The sequence below is a fragment of the Ascidiella aspersa genome, chromosome 3 (assembly GCF_963924565.1).
Source record: "Ascidiella aspersa chromosome 3, kaAscAspe10.2, whole genome shotgun sequence".
Classification (NCBI taxonomy): Eukaryota; Metazoa; Chordata; class Ascidiacea; order Phlebobranchia; family Ascidiidae; genus Ascidiella; species Ascidiella aspersa.
In genome coordinates this window covers 37487017-37511722 of record NC_139449.1, presented here as the reverse complement: position 1 = coordinate 37511722, position 24706 = coordinate 37487017, and the positions used below count along the sequence as shown (strand labels likewise).

The 24706-nt window shown below is 36.1% G+C and overlaps 1 protein-coding gene across 1 annotated transcript; it reads right to left on the bottom strand.

Annotated features, from left to right (window-relative positions):
• Positions 1-6061: 6061 nt before the first annotated feature.
• Positions 6062-24655, bottom strand: LOC146162834 (gonadotropin-releasing hormone receptor-like). The gene is made up of 9 exons (XM_083384205.1): positions 24458-24655; positions 23569-23717; positions 14581-14797; positions 13984-14090; positions 13284-13406; positions 12810-13032; positions 9799-9992; positions 9100-9230; positions 6062-7849 (listed from the first exon to the last, which is right to left on the bottom strand). The coding sequence occupies exons 2-9, from the start codon at positions 23680-23682 to the stop codon at positions 7771-7773; spliced, it is 1188 nt and encodes a 395-aa protein (XP_083240331.1). The 5' UTR covers positions 23683-23717; positions 24458-24655; the 3' UTR covers positions 6062-7770.
• Positions 24656-24706: the final 51 nt, after the last annotated feature.

Sequence of the window (24706 nt, the reverse complement as noted above, 5' to 3'; positions counted from 1 at the left end):
CTCCAGCACACCCCAAAAAGTACAAATTTGTCGCAAATTTAAACATTCCTTGTTTTGGTAAACAACTGTGACGTTTGAGGCGTATTGTTGCGTCATAACGCAACCGGTTACGAGCGTATTTAAATTTAAAACACTAATAAACTATGTGCATCTAAAAATACCAAAATAAACTAAAATAATATTGTAAAGCAAAGCTTTTTACTTTTCAATACTAAGTTGAAATAGTTGCGGTTCCTAAAATTGCTTAGATGTCACAAAAATCAAACTTAAAAAATCTTGCTCGTGAAATTCTTGGGTGTGGCCGCAGAAACAAAATTGTGACGAAAGACATTGGTCGCCTTACGCGGAAATAGATTTATTTTGGTTGTTAGTGTTCGCAAAATTCCATATAAGTGCAAAAACTGGATTTGTAAGAAGATTGTCGACAGATTTGTGACGGAATTTCAAAACAAACTGACGGAGAATTTTTGCGCGTGAAAATGGCATGTTCTGCCTCGGAATGGATAAATAGGCGTAGCTCGGGTGTAGAAAGGTGTCAATGATGTCTTGACAACTGATTCTAAACATTTGGAAAACAAAACTTCAAGCATGGTGGTAGCTTGATGGCTTCACCTAAATATCAAACCTATAAGACGTAATAAGAATATCAAAGCCCATACAGAAGTAGGTATATAAATTGCTAGGAAATAAATTGCTGTATGGGCTTTTATATTCTTATTACGTCTTACTACAATCTCTAACCATTATGCTCCAAAACCTATAAGAGCTTATTAAAACATACATGTAAGGATCTAGATCACTGGTTCTTAAACTTTTTGAGACACGCTCCCCATTTCACAATTTTAACAAAACTCGTGCCCCACCTTGTATCCAAATTAAAAAAAAACATTAAAGCAGAACAGCAATTTATTTCCAGGTAAGTTGCAATAATGCGAATGATATAACTGTTTTTTGGATACCAAATGTTTAATTCGAGGAATAGTAGTAGGGAAATATCACTTCGCCTTAATGTTTTGTCATAATTCATACAGAGTTTGTAAATTTCTCGCGCCCCCTTGTAAACCTCACACGCCCTAGATTAAGAACCACTGATCTAGATAGTTTTAGGTTCAGGTTTAATGAGAGTGCTTCTCAGCTTGTCTTTGTCCATGTTAGCCGTGCATGTATTTTATTTATTCATTTTGTATTTTTATATTTTTATAATTTTCAAGATTTATTTTGTACAGATAAACTAATGTTGCCATTCATTTATACGGCGAAGTGAATATTTATGATAAAAGTTTTTGACCTTGTTGACTGATTGTTGTTCGAAGCGTTTACGCTTCTCAAGCTTTTAAGTAAAAAGTTTTTTTTTTTTTTTTCAAAAGCAGGATAAAAAAAATCACAACATTATCTTTTACTGAATATACTGTTTCTGCCAGGCATTGTTTCAATTGTAAAATTGTTTTTCCGTCAAAATTTGATTGAAGTACCAACTTTTTCTTTTGCCAAATGGCATCACCAGTTTCTGTAAGAGTACAAATAAATAAAATCAGAGCGCAGCCATCAACAAACCAATAAAAAAATTATTTGTTTACTTCTATAAAAATAAAATACACCCTAATGCTTGAAGTACCAACGTTCGTCTGACATACATATATTTTATTGCCTATAGTAGCAATAATGTTGCCCTGAAGAAGATTGCCCCAATAGCTGGTCGAAACTTTAACAATTTTCTTGGTGCTTTTACAATTTTCTGTCACACAAAAAAACCCAAAGGTTAAGGCCCCAGTCTGCCCTTACCTAGCTATCAACTCAAGTATCCCAAACAAAAATGCTTCGCTCAGTAATGTTGAAATAAAAAGTTCGCTATGTGGGAACCTGTTCAGATCACGTTCCACAAACACAACACCCCGGTTTAAGAACCCTAGTAGCTCACCAGTCATGCCCCTTGTCTTTGTTAGCCCGCCCCCTAACCCCACCTCTTGCTAACTTTGCGCTATTTTTAATCCCCGCCTTCCAGGGTAAATAAACACCAGGACAGGTGGGTTAAGGGGGAATTCCCATATCGTTTCAAAATGAAACACTTTATAAAAAGTCGGAAATATTTAATAGTACTGGCCTTATTTATATTTTACATTTTAACTACATTTTGTTGTATTTTATACTTGTTTGTCTTTGTACAGCAACTGATAATGAATAAATTAAATCATACGATAAACTATATTTCTGTACAATTTTAATAAAATGGCTGTTTTTTGTTTTTGTTTTTTGACGTTCCAAATAAAATATTATCCTATCCTATCCTATCATTAAGAGTCTTTATCTGATACGAAATCAAGAATGTTTTGTTTTTACATTTTATTGTCGGTGGGAGATTTTGAGACGATATCCGATTTGATTGTGAAGCCGAATTGGTTTCCCATCGCGTTCTCTTTCATAAAAAGATTGGGTAAATATTTTATCAAAACTGAATGTCTGACTTTAATCTACATTTAACCTGCCTGTTTCGGTACGTTAACACAGTTCTTGTACCCTATAGTCGGTCTTGACTGTTTACCAGCCTTGAATGTACCATGAACAATGTACCTGTTTCGTTTTTTGTAGTTGTACAAGTCTGTATCGTTAAAGATTCAGTCGGTAATTGGCTTCCAATCTTCGGTGATATTTTGTCGCACTCGCACATTAACAAATTGAGTTCAGTCTGATTAAAACTACTTTTGTGTTCGCCAGCCGGGAAAGTTAGTGTCCATCAAACAACTGTTTTTAGCAGGGGTTAAAGTAGAATGCTTTTGTTACCGGAAGGCATGAAACATTTCAGAGATGACGTCACAAATTTACGTAATAATATGAGCGGCGAAAAGAAGTAATCTTAGGAAGCCTGAGGTTATCGTTCAATGTAATAATAAAGTAGAAAATTAGTTTCACAAATATGCAACTGGAAAGTCATCCTTAAATTCAAATGTTACTGGTATAGCTAGGTCATAAGCAAAACAAAAACGTTTTATTTGTAGCAAAATCATAATTAATTAATATATTCGTAAAAATTTAATATACTCTTTTTTATTTTTCTAGTTCGTTCGTCCAGTAAAAATTGACGTTAAGGGATGACCAAAAAACGAAAACTTACAACTGCAGTCAATGTCTATAAACAAACATCGTGGAAAAATAATTTTGTATCCGTGGCTACCTGGGTGGCATATCAAGTCACGCTAGAATAATGAAAGCACCAATAAATTACTAAGCAAAGCACTGATTAGTTGAGTTTAATTTAAGGACCGCTGGTCAATAATTTTGGGGCCTCGCCTATGTCACAGTTGTATTTGTGGCAATAAATTGAACTCATCAAACAAAGAATGCCAACAAACAAAAACCTCCACAAACAAGACAAACAAAAGAATCAATCAGTTCCGCTTCAAAAATGAAAACTTCGCGAGCCTATAACTCAAAGCCCTGCGTATATGCGCCGCCATATCATTAGGATGCCTTTTCCATTCACTACAACCCGCACCTAAGTTCATGACCTTTACCGTGCCGCCTGACGCACTCAGGCGTGACCGCAGCAGGTGCACGTGGTTTGGGGAACTCGGGTTACTCGAGGTCAAAGATTAACGTTTCGTGAGGAAATGTGGAGTAAGTGATTCACGATAGGAATTGAAATGGTGGTTTGCAGAGCGTCGTGGCTTACTGATATTAGGTTGCAAAAGGGTAACGCGATGTAGACTTACTAGGGGGGACATTTTTATAGCACAAGAAATGCGTTTTTAAGGTTAAATTTTGGTTAGTCTTTAAAGTCGTAATGTCCACACCCTGTGTAAGACATTTTATACAATCGTTGTCCATTTTTTCCAAAATATTATAACACGCTCGTCAGTATAACATATAATAGTTTGACTTATAACCAAACTACATTATGAGACAATAAATAGTTGGCTGCAAAAAGGTAACAAATCAATACCATAAAAAGGGTTAGTCCGGGGGTTCTTAAACTGGGGTCCATGGACCCCTTGGGGGTCTGTGAACTAGTTTAATGGGGTCCATGAAGACCTACTTGAAATATTACAGTATATTTAGGAAGTCAACATATTTTTAAGAAAACAGTTTGATTAAAATTAAAACGGTTTTGCACTGAATGTAGGCTATTTTGAATCCATTTCAATTTCACGTTTTTGACCAAAATCAACAGATTTATGAAGTCTATATTTGACTGTGACGTCAGTTTATGACGTCATTTTGAATTTTTTTTGCCTACTGTGGTCCATGCAAGGCAGAAAAATATTTTAGGGGTCCGCGGTGAAAAACGTTTTAGAACCCCTGGGTTAGTCTAAATCTGTCTTGAAATTTTCATTAAAGAGTGGGCAATAAACTCTTGTGTAAATCTCTTATACTTAAAGCAGAATAGGTTTTTTATTTAAAAAAAATACGCCTATATTTTGTGGAGAACATGGACGTGTTTTATTCGGACTTAGACTGCACAATTCCACTAACAACAACAGTTGAAATAATATTCCCTTGCACAAGACTTGGTCACGCACATATTTACAACGTAATCTATAGAAGTGTTTTTCAAACTTTTTGAGCCATGGAACACTGTGTAAATATCGCGGGCCGGGGAATTAAACTGGCGGGTCAGATCTGGCCCACAGTCCCTAGTTTGGTGACCCTTGACCTACATTGTTGGTGCAATAACAGGGGATTTTGCATAATTTCTTGTTCCTTAAGGTATTTATATCTCGGCCACCATTTAAGTAAAAAGAAACTGCTTCGTCACAGCAAAACCGTAAAACAAGGTACTGATGTGTAAGTAGAATGATTTTCTAACCGGAAGGCATTAAAATATATTATGACATCACAAAGTTACGTCATAACGTGCTATTTAAATAAAAAACCTGAGGTTACCGAATGACGTGGTGCATAAATATGAAAGTTAAATTCTCGTTTATATACAGTCAAGGAGATGGCGGGGTAGCCGTGTTAAAAGAACATTTTTTCGAACATTTATTTTACCTATACGCTGTACCTGTAAACATTATTTTACTGTAAATGCGTTTCAGACCGATTATGTTCACAACTGCGTAAAATTAATTATATTGTATACAATACAACCTAATCTATACCTAGATACGAAAAACGATACCTTCAAAACTAAGTTTGTTAAATGTGCGACAATTTTATTTCACCGTTTTGCGATTAGATTGTATCAGTGGCAGGAATTCAACGTGAAAACAGATGAATCTTTTATCAATTTTCACGACCTTTACAGATTGAATTTCTCCAAAAAACCTAGTCGTACGCACGAATCGGTGTGCTCACAAACTCAACGAACGTTTTTTTGGCGAAATATTTATCAGGTCAGCTCCGTGCAGAACGTTGCCTTGTGAAGTTTTGCGGGGAGACGCCGGTTAATTCATCAACCCAAAGCAGAATATTGGGGGATGGGCTAAATACTACAAATTTAGTAAAGCTCCTTGGTTCGAGCGCAACGCTTTTTGTTCCCGGATGTAAAGACATAGCCCTACTTTGGAGCCCAATGGTTGAAGGTTTAGACGTAAAAAATTATCGAAGTCCATACAGAAGTAACTAGCATTTAAGGGTTTTGAATAAATCTTTACAAATTTCAATATTATCTACGTGACTACGCCCTTTAATAATTTGATCAATTTGGCATATTTTAATGACATCATATGGCATCGGATAATAGCTGGAGGTTTCATTTAGACGTAGAATAAATATGAAAGCCCATATAGAAGTATGTAGCATTTTGTGAACGTTTCGAATAAACCTTTATTCAACATTATTAGCACTGCCTTTACTAATTTGATCAATTTTGCCTATTTCACAATAGTCATGAAGTCATATGGTAACAGATCGAGATATTTTTTCCAAAATATCGGGTATCGTAATACCAAGTAGGACATTCCTATTAGCAGAACTAAGCTTTGTGAGGCATTTGGTTGCAAATCGGTTAACGCATTCCGGAATTTCCCTTAATGCATTTAACAACCCCAGACAATAGAATGAGCCTCTTCGGAAGTTATTTAACAGCATCGTCATCACATTGTCTTATTCAAAGGGGAAATTAGGCCTGGATGAATCAACAGGTGATAAGATGCGGTTTCTAACGAGCTATTTCCGTGCTGAGTTGAATCTAAACTTAGCTGTGGGTTAAAGCCGAACACGGAAACAGGTGATATGTCGGCTACGGATCGTTGCACACACTGGGCGCATATGTACTTCACGTTAGCGTGGGTTTAAGTTTACTAAACAATGAAATCACGAAATATCGTGATTAGGTTAATGTTCGGATTGAATTTCCGTGCGGCTATAACTGGTTTGGAAAATAATTTAGGGATTTCCGCCAAAAATTATAAATTACGCAACAAATAGCTTTTTAATCATCACACAAATTCAGAAAAACGGGCTTTTTTTAAAGGCAAGCTTTTTAAAGATGTGAGTGGCGGTATTGGTGCATTTTGTTCTCTACAATAAACCTGCATGGCTGAAAGCTGTTTAAAAATAATTGTTAAAAGAACGTTGTTAACATTTTTCTGTAGTATCAGAAACTATATACTTAAACACAAAAAAACAATTTACAAATTAGATAAAAATTAGCTGCATAGTGCTCGAAACTAGGGTTTTTTATACTTGGTCCATGAACTACTTTTGTTGGTCAATAAGTCCTAATTAAAATGGAACATGTAAACAATGCAGAAGATTTGCAAATGCTCGTGAAAGTAATAAATTGCCTTAAGTCAGTTTGGTTCAGTTTAACTTTTAAAGCAGAGATGTTCAACCTTTTAGCCGAATGGGCCGCATTGCCACTTTAAAATTTCGATAGGCGACAAATCCAAATTAAATGGGTGACGTCATAAGCTACGTCATATCTTAACATCATAAAACAACTTAACTTATAAATACCCGCTCTTTGAAAGTGAACTCGTGCGTAAATATGCAAGTAAATATCGACACGCCGTATCATGTCATGGTACGACACCTTTGGGCTGATATGTTTCCTGAAAAAGGTCCCAAAAACACACATTCAGATAAACACCAATCTTGCTTAGCAATAATTGTGAACAAAAGTGTTCGAAGGATGTTGAAATGCGACATTAGACTCGATTTTAGTCTTAAAATATATAAGATTAGGCCAACATCAAAAACTGCGAGTTCTACACGTTTTGATGGTCGAAAGAGTTCTACACGTTTTGATGGCGAAAACAATTGTTTTAAATAAAGGCTACTGAAAGTGAGAATAAGTGGTGGGCCGCACTTAAACATCAGGCGGGCCGCGGGTTGGACATCCCTGCTTTAATGAATGAATTAGAATCGGAATAAACCACTACGAATTTTTGCTGAAATTTAATTAAATCGATAAAAGAAGCAGTTGGGAGCAATACAATGCTTTACTTAAAGACATCTTAAAAAACAAAGATAACATGAAAAAACAAAAAAAATACTTCGGTTTAGTCTAAAGATAATCTGCTTTTATACGGAGTCAACGAAGTTATTTATTTGCACAATAGACGGTTCTTGAAAACATATTTATAAACATTAGGTTTGTTCCACACCCAAAGCGTAACTTTTTCCTGAAAACGCAATTCACTAAAACTGCGTTTATTTGGTCAAAATTTTTACAAACGCCGCATAATAATCATCACTTTGATTGCACTTTGAACATCAGACTCCGGGTTAAAGCGTCCACATTGCAGATATCCTCTAGAGTGTAAAACATCAGGGATCAGGGGCGGCTTGCTTTTTCACGGTCGACTGCACACGCAATATTCATGGTTTCTAGTGAGGGGCATTCCCGTTTTCGACGCAATTTGATCCAGTGACTTCACGAACCACTGTTGGACGCTGACAAGTGGAACTGCCAGGAAAAATAATAGTTAAATCTGCAGTATTCTATGCGGCATTTTAGAGCGAAGCGTCCAAAAAGTTAAAAAAAAAAATTCAAAAAGTGCGACATAATAAAAAGTTTCGTAAGCTAGCCTGGATGTTAAGGCGTAGAAAAATAATAAAATCCACACGAACTCCGAAAGGTCTTTCAAATTATTTAATGGTCTCTTAAAATATAGCCAACCTTTATTCTACACTTTTTAGTTTTTTTAACATTTTGGACTCCGACAAGTGTAACTGACAGAAGAAGATAGAATAGTTAAATTTGTAGTATTCTATGCGGCATCTTAGAGCGGACCTTCCCAAAAGTTTAAAAATTTAAAACGAGCGGCATAATGAAAAGTTTGGGAAGCTAGTTTGAGATAGTGGCTGGAGGTTACAGTAAGACTTATCAGGAATAATATAATACACACATACATGCGATACGGACCTTAAAAAGCATCCAAAGGCCTCTCAAAATATAGCCTATCTCTGTAACTATAACAGATAGTTTTATTTGTAATAACAGGTATTAGGAAATAGCTGCGGTTAACTTTCTAACCCATGGGTTCTCAACCGGTGGGCCATGGCCCACTGGTGGGCCACAGAGCATTTGGAAAATTGTAAAGTTTGTGAAAATTTTAGTTTCATTTGTGTAATTCTTTAGTTCGTTTTACAGTAGACTCTCAAGGTTCGCTTTGACAGTTGCGTTATGTAGGTTATTATAAATTATTCTAATTTGTTGATATTTTTAAGTTATTCTTGATTTCTAACACATTTCAGTTATGTAACCAATTTAAGCAGAACTTTAGGAAGTGAGCCACGAATAATTTTCAAAACAAAAGTGGGCCACGACCATAAAAAGGTTGAGAGTCCCTGCTCTAAACGGCACCAAACTCAAACCTTAAAAACAATGCTCAACATTGAAAGCAGGAGAAACACTTTCGAATGTAGCAATCTCGCGCAGACAATTGAATGTAAAACCTAGATTTTTGTGTTAGGATCAGATGATGTTTGTGTATATATATACAGGTTTAAAATATAAAATGATTTGTTTTCTTCCTCAAAGTATAGCCTACCTCTGTAACTACACCAGAGAATTTAATTTTTAAATACTTTAGGTTACTTAAAATTTCTAAATGGTTATAACAGCCATATTTAAAAAACTCCCCAACATTACAAACAGGAAAGATTTTTAATAAAATTAAAAAAATCAAAATAACACTCTGTAGGTTTCAATACCCTGGTTGTTGTTTCTTTCTTCTTCTAGAAGGGCAGCAAATGTGGTTCCTTAGATGCGGCATGAGTGCGACCATTATGAGAGGTTGCAAACATGGGTAGAAGTAATTCGACATCACCATGATCAGGTTCAACTGGAAGTAAACATTAATAAGGTTGAAATTTATTAGCTTTTGTCAGTTTGAAACCGCTGAAGATTTTATTCTGGTAACCAGTGTTGAAATAATTTAAGTCAATGCCTTGTCTTGCACTGATGCTATTGTTTTTAAATGACTTGTCTTGACTAAAGTCTTTTGGACAAATGACTTGACTTGGACTTCAGTGATTTAGGCAAATTACTTACATTAAGAAGTGTTTAATTTTAAAACTAATTATCGTAATGGGTTAATTAGGAGTTTATTTATCTTGAATTTTAGGCGAATAATTTGCTCACTATTTGTTTCGTTTTTGGTATGTTTATGCGGAATGGAGTAAATTTATTATGTTATCAGTTTAGAATTTTTTTACGTACATGGCTTAACTTGGACTGAAGAAATGCCTTGTTTACAACACTGGTAAATTAATTTACCATTTTAGGTTTAAGAAAAAGATGACATTAACGAAGTTAAAAAGCCCTATACGTAGCTATGTCAAAATAAAAAATACGTAATTTTTGGGTGGACAAAAAGTTTTACGTCACAAGCAACAACGTCATCGACTCACGGTTGAGTTGAGCAGCTCGTTGTTCATCCAGAATATGATGCCGGTGAAATAGTAGGGCGTCCAGCAGGCGAGGAAGCTTAGTGTGATGAGTGCTGTGGTCAGCTGCCAGACTTTACGGGCTCGATCCAAGCTCTGACGAGCCAAACTCTTGCGCTCGCGCTTCGGACGAAATCCGCTCGACGCCTGCTCTGTCTCTGTAGGTGTGACGTAACAATAGGGTGGGTGATAATTGAAAAAAATAGGGTGAACATATGGCGTAAGTTTGACAAATACCGTTTGAAACGTTGTCGAGTAAATGTGAATTAATTTACTTCTTATTGTTTTCACTTACTTCGTCAGTTAATGTGCTGTTGCTACCAGGCATGGTATACTAAAAATAAGCTTTTTCGGTACTTATTTTCCAATGTTTCGGGGTCTTATACACTACTACGGGATACCTTCATCTGGTGTTGAAAGATAAAAACATAGTTGTGCTTCGTCGCGCTCAATTTTGTTTTGTTAAACGTTGGTTGTCGGCTTTTTATCTCCTTTTTTGTGTCGTTTTATTTGCGTAGTTTTGTTACATTTCCTGATGAGGCATCCTACATAAGTAGCCGAAACGTCGAACAAAAAATTGTACCGGAAGAACTTCTTTTTAGTTACTTTGTTAAAAAGCAGCATTTTAAAAATACAAAACCCAACAACACTTTGAGCGCCGCAAGCCATATGCGACAAAAACATGCTTCCTGGGAGTTCGTTTAGCCTGTTGTTGATTTAAATAACTGGACGCTTTTTAACGAATATTGCAAAAGCATTTTGCCACAGAAAAATCAAGGTTTAAAAAACGCTAGAGGCGCAAGAGAGATGTCAAGTTTTAACCTGTTTGTAGAGAACCCAGAACTTGTGCTTGGTAGACACCAAATGCTAACCGTTACACCGTCGACGCGGCTGTTTAAAAGGATAAATGAAAGATGCGCAGACGTATGTGTTCAACAACTGTGATCCTTCTGAAGCTGCTTTTTGACCAACGATAACAGCTTACATGGTAAACTGGAAGCCATCGCAGTAAGCCAATTAGGTTTCATGTTTGTGACACAACAACTCAGGTTGATTTTATCAACAAATTGGCACTGTTACAACTGGGAACGGTTTGGCAATAAAACGCTGTAAACTCGAATAAGCTACAGAAACGAGATTATAAAGGCTAAGACAATAAACATTAAAATTTCGGTCAGATTTAGAAGAAAATATTGAAATTTTGGTAACATTAAAAAATAAATTTGGTTCTGTTTATTTTAATGAAATCTGTTTAGCGCAAGGAGCTTTGAATATATAACATAAACCTTTTATTAAAAGTTTTGTCAATTTTAACCCAATAACGCAATTGTTTAAGCGCTCTGCGCGATTAGACTGTATTTCAGAATATTTGCGCACGAGTTCGGCGGAGAATTGTTTTATGACGATGTAACTTTGTAACGTCATCTCTGAACTTTTTTCCAGTCCCCTAAATAAAAATGCTACTTCTACCCATGGTTTACACCTGTCCATTTAAATTAAACAGTCAGAAATGGTTTAGGGCAGTTTTGGGGGCGTATAGTGGGCGTGTGTCCGCATAGACGAGCAGTATTTTCGTTATGGAGAGAAAATGGGCAGAATGAGAGCAGAGGGTCGATTGGAATTTGATTTTGTGCCAAATTTGACACGATTCGAATCGAATTTTGGCGCGGTTTTGGGCCGTAACTTGATATTTGCTGCTTTTGAAATGTAATTACCTTGAATCTGGGCGAAAATAAAATTAGGTTCGGGCAAAAACGGTTCGGAGAACAACAAAGCTAAAGTTTACATGTTTTTCTCTCAAACTCTCACGTAAACCCGTAAACGTTCCGTCTAAGCCAGCGTGGTCCAACTTCTTTTCATCGGGGGCCAAAAACAATTTTTTTTTTATCTTGCGGGCCAATGTTTTTAAATAAGGCCTATTGCTGGCAAATTATACATAGCCCATGGCAGTGGTTTTTAACCTTTTTTTAGCCGCACCTCCTTTGGTAATTTTCCAATGCCTTTCGCCCCCCTACAAAAAGCAATTTGGAATTTTCGATTAAATATCACTTAGACAATTTGAAAATAGTAAAGCGTGTTGTTGGTCGCGCGAAGCGCGAAATTTTTTTCAGTTTAATTTGGCGCTAAACTGTAAATTCAGGAGGCTTTTCGCATTGGCCACACAACAAATTGCTCGTGCTCGACACATTGATTTGAACAGTACGTTATCTTGTTTCAAAAGATCACCAGGTTAAGAACCGCTGGCCTATAGCATATATACTAATTTTATGAAATATACACCTTTGTTCAGCTACAGTGGCTATGAAATCACAAAGGATGATTTACGAAGTTTTTTGTTAATTAGAATAACAAAAATTGAAGTGATATTGCTAGATTGCAGCAAAGCTGACTATCAGTTCGCGGGCCAGCAGTTGGACCACACTGGTCTAGGCAATCACGTAAAAACACATTAAAGGGTGAAAATTAAAAGAGTGCATTACTACTTCCAGAGGCCAATTTAAACCCGAAGTTTAAAAGATTTTTGAACATTTACGTTAAGAAGTATGTCAAAGACGTAAGCTAACCAGGCTAAGATAAATCACAAAATCTCGATGTGTGTTCATGCCCATAACAATTTGGATGGCAAATTAATATCCGAGTCTGAAGGTACAAAAACAAAAATGTAATGATAATAGCAGAAAAATACACATTCCAGTATCTTTACATAAGCTAAAGCCCAAAATTATGTTTTGTGTGGATTTTAAGCTAGAAAGTAAGGTATTAGATGAATCGTTACGATACTTTTCCTATATTGCTCGCATTCAGAAGTTTGTTGCTGGTAGATATGCAGGCACAGTAGCAAAAACATAAAATTTGGTCTTGTGACGTCACAAAAATTATAAATTATGTGAACCCAGACCAATGACGTATATGTTCACAATTTTAATTAACAAATAAGGAATTTAAAGTAAAACTTGAAAAAAAAAAACTCTTACCTTTCGCCTTTTTAGCCATCTTGGCGATCTTGAGCATGATTATGACGTAACAGCAGACAATGGCGATGAGGGGAATAAAGAATGAGACGCACATTGTGTAGAAGTAGTAATAACGCTTCGCTTCTTTACCGAGATAGTTGAAGTCAATGCACTGCTTGACTTGGTACAACTGACCATTGCAAACCAGCACTGTGTCGTTACCACCCACGGAGAATATGGCGCTCTGCAAGAAAAAATAGATTAGACTAGTTTTAAGTTAAAATATAACAGATTAAATTGGAATTATCTATATTTAGCACTTTTAAAAATAAATTTGTTTTAAGTTCATAAAGATTATAACCAGGGAGAAAATTTAACCTTGAAGTAAAAATTTTGACCCTAAATGTATACATTTTGACAAATTTTAGCGTAAAAATACTTCAAACAATTTTTTTTGTGATTTTTGTTAATTTTGTGATATTTTTAATTACTCACAGCTGGTACAGCACACAGGAAGCTTGTCACCCACGCGATTGTAAGGAGCAGTTTCACCCTTTGGCGCTGCTGCATTGGGGTGCAGGGGGACAATAAACTCATCACCTTGTCCACACCCATCACCTGGCAGGGTAAACCGGGGTTAAACACTTGAAATAGGGAGTGTAAAGAGAAAATATCCTACGGCAAAGTAAATCAAGCCTCTGAAGTATTAGAAAGCTTCGTTTCTATGTTCTGGTCAAAACAATGCACATTATCACGTCATAGTTGCCAGGGTTATTAGTGAGGTATAGAGAAAACATTACCCGCATAAGGAAGGTAATATTTTTCGACGTTCTACAAAACAATGCACATTATCGACGTCATAACAATCGAAACCATAAAAAAACGCCGAGTACGGCGCACAGAAAGAGTGGTTACATTTAGAACTTTCCGAAAAGCTGTTTTCATCTGAAATAAACAGTTTAATTTGGAAAGTTTTAAATCTAAATTTAAATATACGTATTAAAAATAAACTATGACAAAGACTAAAAAAGGCTTGGAAATTTTAAAATTTGCAAAAATTACGATATTTCCGAATTAAAATGTGATTTTCAAATATTTACACTCCTGTAAAGAAAATGATAAAAGTTTACATTTTCTAACCTCTACTTTATCACAGAAAAGCAAATAAAGTAGGAAGTAGACACATCTAACCCACCACGACAACAGCTGATGAAATGTACATCGAAAACTGCTTGAGAGTGTTCAGTATCCTACAAGTGACGTCACCCCCAAACCACTGGACCGTAGAGTTCCAAACGGCGTCTGCATTTTTTACTCAATTATACACATATGTATATATATACCTTGATAACAAATTGCAAAGCCAAAAAGGCTACATTACAGATCCGTGTATGGTATACCCAAGTATATTGTATACAATACGGTAAAGCATTCAAGCTTCAATTACGAAAGCTGGAACATCTACACAAGCTACATTACAGATCCGTGCATAGTGTACCCCAATATATATATATATGGGCTTTAGTACAGTTCTAGAGTGGGATGCACAAAAATATTGGATAAGAGTCGATATTAAGCAGTACTACCGGTACTCGTCCGATACTAGAGTGGTACCGGTACTCGTCCGATACTAGAGTGGTATCGGCATCGATCAGATACCAAATTAGTATGGAGTGAGGCGGTTGGAATTGTATTAGTTAATGAACGACCAGTTTCAAACTAAAGAACAATGGAGTAAGTTAGCATAAAGTAGATGCCACTTGGTAAGCACGTGAGTGGATAACGAACTTACCCATAGGTAGTATAAAGAATGTGAAGCATAGGTTGGCCAGACAAAGGTTGACGATCACCAGTTGAGAGTGGCCGTTAGGCTCGCGTTTCCGCCACCTGATGACGCCCAAGAGAACAGAGGAGTTGCTGACGAATGAGAAGACGAATATCAACCACGTGACTAGCACCCTGGCAAGCTGCACGTTGTTGAAACTCAGACCAATGCGTGTGAGAATAACCTGCGGGAACAAGGCGATTGTTTCAGCGTTGTGACGTAACAGTGTTAAAGAAGATTGATAACAATAGAGCAGCAGTAGTCCAGTCACTTATCAGCAAAGGTGAAAGTAAGCTGGAAAATATTTTTTTAGATTACGACGTACCAGTAAAAACAAGTTCTGTTTTCACCAGAGCATCCCTCCTTCTCCTTAAATGTATAAAAAACTAACGCTACATACTTGTGAACTACATCCAACGTTAACCACTGGTGTCTTATGGTTACGTCCTGTTGTGACGCCTTTCCGGTTATTTGCTTTTCGCTAAGCTAAAAAGTCACTCTACTTCCACTCATGCCTATCAAAATGTGGGGTAAAGATTTATTCGAAACGTTCAAAACGATACCTACTTCTATATGGGCTTTGATATTCATTCTACGTCAAACTACAACCTCCAGCCATTATCTTAGGATTTATTCAAAAGTTTCAAACAATACTACCTACTTCTGTATTGAATTTGATATATATTGTACGTCTAAATACAACCTCCAACCATTACCTAAACCAGCGTGGTCCGACTGCAGGCCCGCGGGCCAAAGTTGGCCTGCGAGTTCAGCTATTTTCGCCCGCGAACTGATAGTCAGCTTTGCTTCAATCTGACAATATCACTTCAATTTTTTTTTTTTTAATTTTTTCGTGTTGAAATTATTTCATACCTACCGCAGTTGAACGTAGGTATTCATTCCATAAAGTTAGTATATATGCCATAGACTATGTATAATTTGCCAGCAATAAGCCTAAGAATCGCAATTTAAAAACATTGGCCCGCATGATAAAATGAAACTTGTTTTTGGCCCGCGATAAAAAAAAGTTGGACCATCCTGATCTAAAACACAGCGGTTCATGAAATTGTCGTTCAGTATTTACCAAAATTTGGCTTACTTTTGCATCCGACAAATACTTTCCACTATAAAGTATTAGAAAGCGTATTTTGGTATAATTTGGAAGTATATCACAAGCTGGGAAATTAACCCGCGGGCTTAATTTGGTGACTGCTGCTCTAAAATCTCAAAATAATTAAGGGAATTTGCAACGACAAATGCGATTACAATCTCGACAAGTATTGCTCAGTCTGAATCGCGACAGTAAAGAGATACATTGACAGTTCTAAACAAATAGACTAGCTCTATAAATAATAGATAGCTGCTGTGAATTTACACGATTGAATTGCGGGTTGCAATATGGGTACGCTTGTCGCACAAAAACTTGTATCGAGGTAACAATCAAATCTAAAAATTGCTTATTTGCAACAGTCTGACTCAACCACCACTAAATTTAGAGCAGGGCTTCTTACAACTATTTTAAACTGCAAAGAAGACTAATATTTTTGAAAAGTGAATTAATTATAAATTAACATGTAAACGCGATAATTGACAAAAATCGTCGTTTAATCGATCTCAAGTATTAGAGCTTTATCCAAAGGGAACCAAATAAATCACATCAATTTTTTTAATCTTTGTATATGGCCGTATTTGTCCAATTCTATATAGAGGAATCATGTGGCACTGTATAAAGACAAAGTGTATTGGATTCTCGACAAGCTTTCGCACAACCGTGCTTCATCAGGTCAAAGTATAAATGAAAACAATTAAAATGCACGTAAAAGCACAAGCGCGAGTAAAAGGCGATAAGAATGGTGACGTCTAACATATCCACAGGCACATGCTCGCAAAAGCGTGTTACTGACGCAAAAACAATTATACCTAAATTTTTGTGTATGTTTTTTTGGAAGGGAAACATTGTAATGCTTCCTGTGTGCGGAAAAAAATGCTTAAACTCACGCTAAATTGTTATTACGTTATATCTAGTCGTAAAAATTGTCATAATCTTGCAAATTTGATTTTTCCCGTTTACAACACTAAAACATGCAAATCCGAGTTAGACGTTGAATTTCTTGTAAACAGTAAAACAAGTTATTTGCGGTTTTCGGCGGTTTACCGTAAAGCAACGAAAATAAAATTGGCAATTTAGGTGCATGACGTAATGCTATGTAAGACAACACTTGCCAAACAGTAACCAGTAACCAGTAACCACACATCCATGGATTCTACAATGTTGTGTTTGGGCGGGAGTAAAATCTATTTCTGTCCTGAAAGCAAAGCCATTAAACGTAAAAAGCTATGACTAATTTACAAGCGTGGTAAAATTCCACGGACATAATAAATATTTCAGTTTACCTGGCGAAAAATATCTGACTGATCCATTTTCTTAAGTGGCAATAGAAAGGCACAAAAACAAGTCGGAAAAGACTTTGTTCAAGGATATAAAAATTTTTAGTGGCCGAGGATGAAAAAGTACCAAACCAATGGAAAACGGATACATATCAACCTTTTAAAACAGCTCTATGGTACTTTAAAACAAATTGTAAATTGTGTTTACGAAAATTACCAGAGCGTTTTAACAGCACAACTAAATAAATACAGACTTTTGAGAAGTCATTGTAGCTGACTATACGACCTTTACACAGCTATTTGGCAGCTTTTTACCATTTTTAGAGCGGGGAATGTTTGAGGAAGCAATAACAACTTTACTATGGGCTCTATTGACCACTGAGTCACCAGTGAAAGCTTTTACGATCACTTAAACTTTCAGCGAGCAACCGGAAAATTGCTTTGAATGGAGACATTTTTACTTGGGGCATTTGGGTTCGATAATATTTGCACAAACTGGGATGACATGTGGTTAAGGCAATAGAAATTCTCAATTTTATTATCTTTAAATATATCGTCTAAGTCGTTAACTTCTTGAAAGATAAATACACACAGGTGTACAACAACTGTGATCTATTCCTTCTGAAGTGGCTTTTTCGATCAACGACACCGACTTACACATCATGGTACACTATGGATCTTAATTAGACTAACAGAAGTCGATCAATTAAGGATTTTCGTGCAAGCGAGGCCCGACTAAAAAAACAACTAGTCTGCGGTGAGGATCGAACTTACGACCTCGGTCATACCGGGATCGTCGCTCTACCACTGAGCTACACAGGCTCAGAGAGGAGCAAGTCGAGAAACGACCACAGCATCATTGTCTGCTGCATCCTGTTCGTAAAATTAGTCTGCAATGAGGTTCGAACTCACGACCTCGGTTAAACCGGGACCGTCGGTCTACCACTGAGCTACACAGGCTCAGAGGGGAGCAAGTCGAGTAATTGCTAATCACTCTTACATCTTAAAGTTTCTTTTTTTACTTCGTTCGTTATTCTAATTCTTTTTCTCGTGTTAAAATCCCGCGTTACAATTACGGATGTCCGATAATATCGGATCGGAGCCGATACCCGATACTAATTGTAGTATCGGTACACGTCCGATACTAGGGTGGTATCGGTACTCGCCCGACACTGAGTGGTATCGGTGCCGATCCGATACTAATATAATAGCATATACAGGTAGTAGCCATTACTTGCTACCTAATAAGGCAATTTCTACCTAAAATTTTCAACCAACAGTAGTAGGTTAACAACTGCTGATAAAACTTTTTTTCGCTTAAGCGAATTTTGGCATAACTTGGAAAAATATTTTGGAACTTTTAATTTCATATATTTTGTTTGTTTGGGCATATTAATGACGTCATTGTATCGTATCGCGATACGTTTTGTCCAAAATATCGGGTATCGGGTTAAATTTCCAATTATCGAATTTCTCTAGTAACAAAAAATCGTTTTGTCTTTGTAGGAGGTTTATTTATAAACGTATGTAATCCGGATACTTTATAGAAGTCATTTTACAAAGTAAAGGCGATCTAAGAATCCGTTTATTAGTTATCCTTCTAGGTCTAAGACTATTTAAGTGACGATTGTTGAGATTTTAATCGTATCGTGTGAACAGTTTGGTTATTTGCGGCAACCAAACAAACTGGATTCAAATTAATGAAGTCTTCTTGGACAAGAAATGCCTTACAACGCAAAATTATTGATTTTCAATCTGATTGAGTTACATTAAGCTGAACACCAAATCGCTGTCTCGACTTCGAAATCTTGGGTTTGAGCCATTTGTTTGAATTACCTCAATCGATCTTCATATCTTGCCGTCAGGAAGTCGTTTAATTGCTTTTTTTTTAAACTGAGTCCAGCCATAAGACCGAAATGTAAAACATCGAATAAAACACAGTTGGGAATAAGATCACGACAGGACTAATACTCAATAGTCATTACAGTGTAAATTGGAATGTAATCCCGTAGGAATAAGAGCTATAAGGCCCAAATCAGGCCCATACAACTTTTTACCTAACTCCAAACCCCTCCTCGATGTATATCACTAACCCCCCAATAATTTCAACCCTAACCCATTTTCTAACTCCACCCATTACCCACCAATAACCCCAAACATAGCCAAAAGTCCAGTGCCAAAACAGCGGCGCCCTAATGACGCCATTCAAACTAGGGCATCCAAACGTTGACACCAAAGCAGCCGATGCCAGACCAACACTTTCAGGCGTTATTTTGTCCATTTTTTTGGCAATATTCCGATATATGTCGGACTTATTCAGACGATTTAGATCTTATTCTATCGTGGATATTACTGAGAATTTGGATGGTCATTGGTCTTAATATTATATATTTTTGGGCAAGGGGAATTTCAAAATGCGATTATTAGTATTATTTATAAGTGTAATATGTATATGAAGGTTAAAAATATTATACTTTATCCATTGCACCCAGGGGCGTATCCAGGGGGCGGGAGTTCTTACCCTCTTTTTGTAAGTGATATTATCGTTTTTTGTTCGTTTTTGTCATGTCTTAAACTGTTCGAAGCGGCGTGCTTTTAAAGTAATTGGGTCACGCGTCTTAATCTAATGCGAAACCAAAATCGAGTGCAAAAAGCCGTTTTTCGTCTTTTGTTTGGTCAACCGTAAAGGCTGCAAGTTGTTCTTTTTCGTTATTTGTTTAGGTTGGCTGACTAATGCCTTCATAATTTAGCGCATTTTACCAACTCTTTTGTGTCGTTTTACTTTTTCCCTAATGAAGGCATTCTGTATAGGAAGCCGAAATGTCGATAAACAAATAAATACCGGAAGGATTTATTTTCATTATACATTATGCCTGGTAGCTACGGCATATTTGTTGAGGCGGTATAGTTGGCGGTATAGCTGCACGCGAAAAATCCTGTCGGCAAAAAAATTTAACCCGGCGGATGTAAGCGTAAAGTGCGGATTATCGATTTACATCGAGCGCTTTTAAAAAGCTGGAACCGACTGTTGGAATGTACGACAGGAAGCTGTGGTAGTTGGAATGTCAGGTCCGCAGGGAGGTTTCGGTTGAGTGCCAAAACACCCATTAAGTCGAAACAAGGTGAAAAGGCGTCAAACTTGTCAAAAACTGCGCAAAAACCATCGATTATTATCTGCGCTTCATTATAATCGATGATCGATATCGTAAATAGCATTTCAACGCGCGTGAACATGGAGCCCGGTCTATTTTGAGGCGCGTTGTAAAATTAACCTTTTAAACAATTTCGTAAGTAAATAAAAACAATGCGGAAAAATCACTTGTATCTCTTTTTTTGTCATTTTTTTACAAAATAACGAAGGGAAAAAACAGCAAACAATCTAGGATTAAAAACCGAAAATTAGGGGATAAAAATAAACCAAAAACCTAGAAATTGGTTAAAATGTTAATTAGACTAAGGGCAAAGAAATCTAGTTCCAGTCTAAATAGTGGCATGAAAAAGGTTAAACAATCTAGGATTTTTAAAATAACCGAAATTAAGGGGATAAAAATAAACTAAACACCTAGAAGATGTTTAAAAAAATGGCGAAGAAAGCTAGCTCAAGTCTAAATAGTGGCATGAAAAAGGTTAAATACAGCATTTAATTTGCCCAAAAATTTGAAAACAGCAACGCAAGCGTTAACTTTTCAGCAGGCAATCAACTTATCCAAACCTAACAGAAACATTGCAACATAATGGCTGGAGGTTGTAGTAAGACATAATAAGAATATCAAAGCACATCTCATGTTGAAAATGAATAAAGATTTATTTGAAACGTTCAAATGCTCCCTACTTCTGCATGGGCTTTGATATTCTTATTACGTCTAACTGAAACAGATCATAAATGAAAAGGCTATTCATAGTTCCACTACTCTGAGAATATCCCTAACACTGTCGTTGGTGTTGAAAATTACTGTGTTTTTTAAACTTAACAATCATGAGCTGGAATTTTTACGAATAGAAACTTTGGGTTTAATTTGTAGAAACGAAAACACTCCTAATAACGTTAATAAAATTGTAGCAATATCGTTGATGTTCAGTTTCATTTTAATGCAAACCACACAAATTCACAAATAAATTAAGTTTTAGAATGTCTATTGTCTATGTATGTACGTATGTGTATGGCCGTTTGTACAAACTGCTTAATACCATTACATGAGCTTCACACAAAAAGGGTTAATTCTTGTTTGATCACTTTCCAGTATCAGTAATATTAAAGCAATTTGGTCGTTGCTAACAACTCCATAAAAAACTGTGACGCACAGATTTCTATTTTTGCGATTTCAGTGGACTTTAAATGGTGAAAGTGACAAGCAGAACTAAGTTTTGATTCCGTTCACAACAAAGTTTCGACATATCACACGATTTACAAGGTTCGTGACGTTTTAGGCACTCGATCTGTCAGACGAGGCGCCAAACAATGATTGTATGGCTTGTACTACGGTGCAATATTTCAATTCAATAAAACAAAACCGTATAAATAAAGTTCATAGATTAACACTGAATTGCGTTGCAAAGCAAAAAAGAACAAAAAATGAATTGCCAAGTCATAAAGGCGAGTAGACCGACATCATCATGATTTAGATGTTTTAATACGCTCTTGTATCATCGTTAGTTAAATGTAACTGAAATAAAACAGCGGGTTTGGATATATCAGTTAACATTAACTAATGATGATACAAGTGCTTATCGAAACGTCTTTTTTAAGATGATATGGCCGATTTACTCAACCGTTTCGGCTTTGCAATTCATCACCAAGCTAGTGTACCCAAGTTTATAGATAAATTAAAAAAGTCAAATTTTCGGTAGACGCGTCGCGACTAGGGATGTTCGATACTAGACATTTTTACTGAAAGCGATTCCCTAAAGTATCGCAAACCGATTGGACACCAAATGACGTCATTACTACGCTTAAACAATCCAAATAACTTTCCCGTAAAGATAAAACAGGGGAAATAAGACGCAACATTTGCGAAAAGTCTATATTGGGAAATTACTCAATTTAATTCATATTTATCTATTGATGAATGATTTTCTTAGAAAAGATGTTGAAAAAATTCTGCTCAACAAATAAACAAATAAGACGTTTTGGGTGAAATTATTCGAGGTTGTTATGGAGAAAATCAAAACAAGAGAATAATTTAATATTTAACAATCCAAATAGACAAAAGCAAAACGTTAAAAGATCATTTTTTTGTTTTGTTCGGCCAAAACTTACTGTAGCGGTAAAAAGTTTCCAGTTGTTAAACTACTTTTTTGAAAAGTTTACGTTTTACATTATAATCGCTAAGTTGAATCGAAAATCATGGCTGCGTGTAATATTTGTAATCGGATCAGCACCGATAACAACCTAGTATCGGACGAATACAACTTTGCATCAGATATCGGCTCCGATCCGATATCACCGAACATTCTAAGTCGCCACCAATGCACTGGAAACAACTGCTGGAAACAAGCAATAATACAAAACTATCACTACTTTGGTTTAAAAAGTAAATGCCAGATTTTAGACTCCAACGGAAATTAAATCCAATCCAAATAGATTCCTTGTAGGTTAAACGTATTAGGGGCGCCAGACAAGTTTCAAGTGCAATTAAATATTTAGCATCTTACTCTAATTGCGCCGTATTTCGCCAAGCACTGGAAGCAATACAATAGCACAGGGGGGAATGCAAAGGTCAGGTAAACACCAATTGGGGGTGTATTGCAACAATTGGCTTTTTGAAAGAGAGGGCTACGTACTTTTAAAGTTGAACCGGATCCTTGAAAAACTAATAATAACCTAGAAAGAATACAAAAGCGCATAGTATTCTGCAACATTAACCACTTTAAGTATCTTGCAAAAAATAAGCATTTAATTAAAGGTTATAGCGTTGCAAAAAAACATAAAGTTGAGAATGCATTTTGCGTTTATTTCTTTTTTTTAATGCCCAAAATAAGTAATATGTATTATTATCAGTTAAAAAGTTACTTCTTAAGTCTCTTAGGTTTTCACAAAAAAAAAAAGGTTGAATAAGAATAAAAACTTTTACGAACTTTCCTGCAGTGGGCCTTAAATTTGTTAAAACTTTCACGGTGTTTTGACATACCACATTGCCTTGAAATTAAGCTCAGAGGTTATGCCTTGAAAGGTAAAATTGGTTTGACAAACAAACTGTCTCTTGGTTGGTCATCCTAATGGGTTAGTTTGCTTTGCAAGACCAAGTTGTTAGCTACTTTTACTATTTGGCTGCTGGTCCAGCAGACGGTTTAATAACGTAAACATTATCACTATAAAATAGGCTGGGTTTGAATTCACTTCAACCATTTACATATAATCCTAATTTTGAAATTGACGCAAACTTACGTCCCATATAATAGTCGCGTTGTAAGTTAACAAAACTTCAATTTTGCAAAACGGAGTTTAAACAGTATAGAAAATACACAGCTTTAAAGATAATTAAGCTAACGTTTTTAATGATTGGTATGTAATTTATATAGGTCACTAATTCTTTTCCAAACCGTCAGAATCCACCAACAAAGTCCCACCTGATATATGACGTCACATTCTGCTGAATCGTTCGCGCTTTCGTTATACAAAGGCAACCCTTTCAAGCCGATCGAGGGGGTTCCAAGGACCAGGCCAGGGTCGTTGTCGTCCATTACAGGGGAGCTCAAGGTCTGCTGTGCTACTTTACCTGGAAATAAAGTGATGTTTAATTCCTTGGAACATATTAAACCACGGGTCAATCCTTATGTTGAATTCCCTAGGTCAGTGGTTCTTAACCTTTTTCCTTGTTGCACACCTTTCAAATCACCAACCAATTCTCGCAACTCCTATTAGAATTGCTTAAATGCCAAAACCATTGTAATTTTATTTTGATACAAGTAAATTATAACACTATACCAAAATGTGAGGTAATTGACCAAATAAATAAAGGGGGCTTGGATGATTATAAATAATGGGTCAACAAACTTGGCAGGGGGTTCAGGGTTAATCCTGGAATATCGTTTGAATTATTTTACTTAAAATAATGGTATGTTAAATTCCCTGTATAATATTAAACTAATAGAAAAGTGGCGACCAACTGCGGCTTTTACGTTGGGGTTGTATATGTGATATTTTCTCGGATGTCCAATCTTTATTCTGATGTGCATACTTTTTTGGTAATAAATTGCAAAGACAAAAAGGTCGAGTAGATCGACATCATCTTGATTAAGATCTTTCGATACTTTTTGCCTATTTAAACTACTTGAATGCAAAATTTGCTTAGAACATTCAATTATTTTTAAACGTTTGAGCATAGTAAAGACGTTTGAAATCGGATTGAAGCACCATACTTTTTGTCCGAAATATCGGGTATTGGAACAAAATGTCAAGTATCGTACATCCCGACTATACACCACATTTGGTTGATAACCCAGTAATAACGTTTACCCTGATAAAGCTGCTGTTTAAATTGTAGCTGGACACCGCTGGTTTCCACTTGTTATAAAGCCAATAGGAGTGGCTTTTGTGAAAAAAAAGATCCAAAAGAATGAATAAGAATAGAAGGTTGGAAATAAACAAATTCAAATATTGTTCAGTCTATTTCTTTAATATTATCAGGAAACAGCTACACAACGTTCTATTGTTCGCCCTGAATAAATAGAATACAGTATTTAGCAATAAAAAACAAACCAGGTT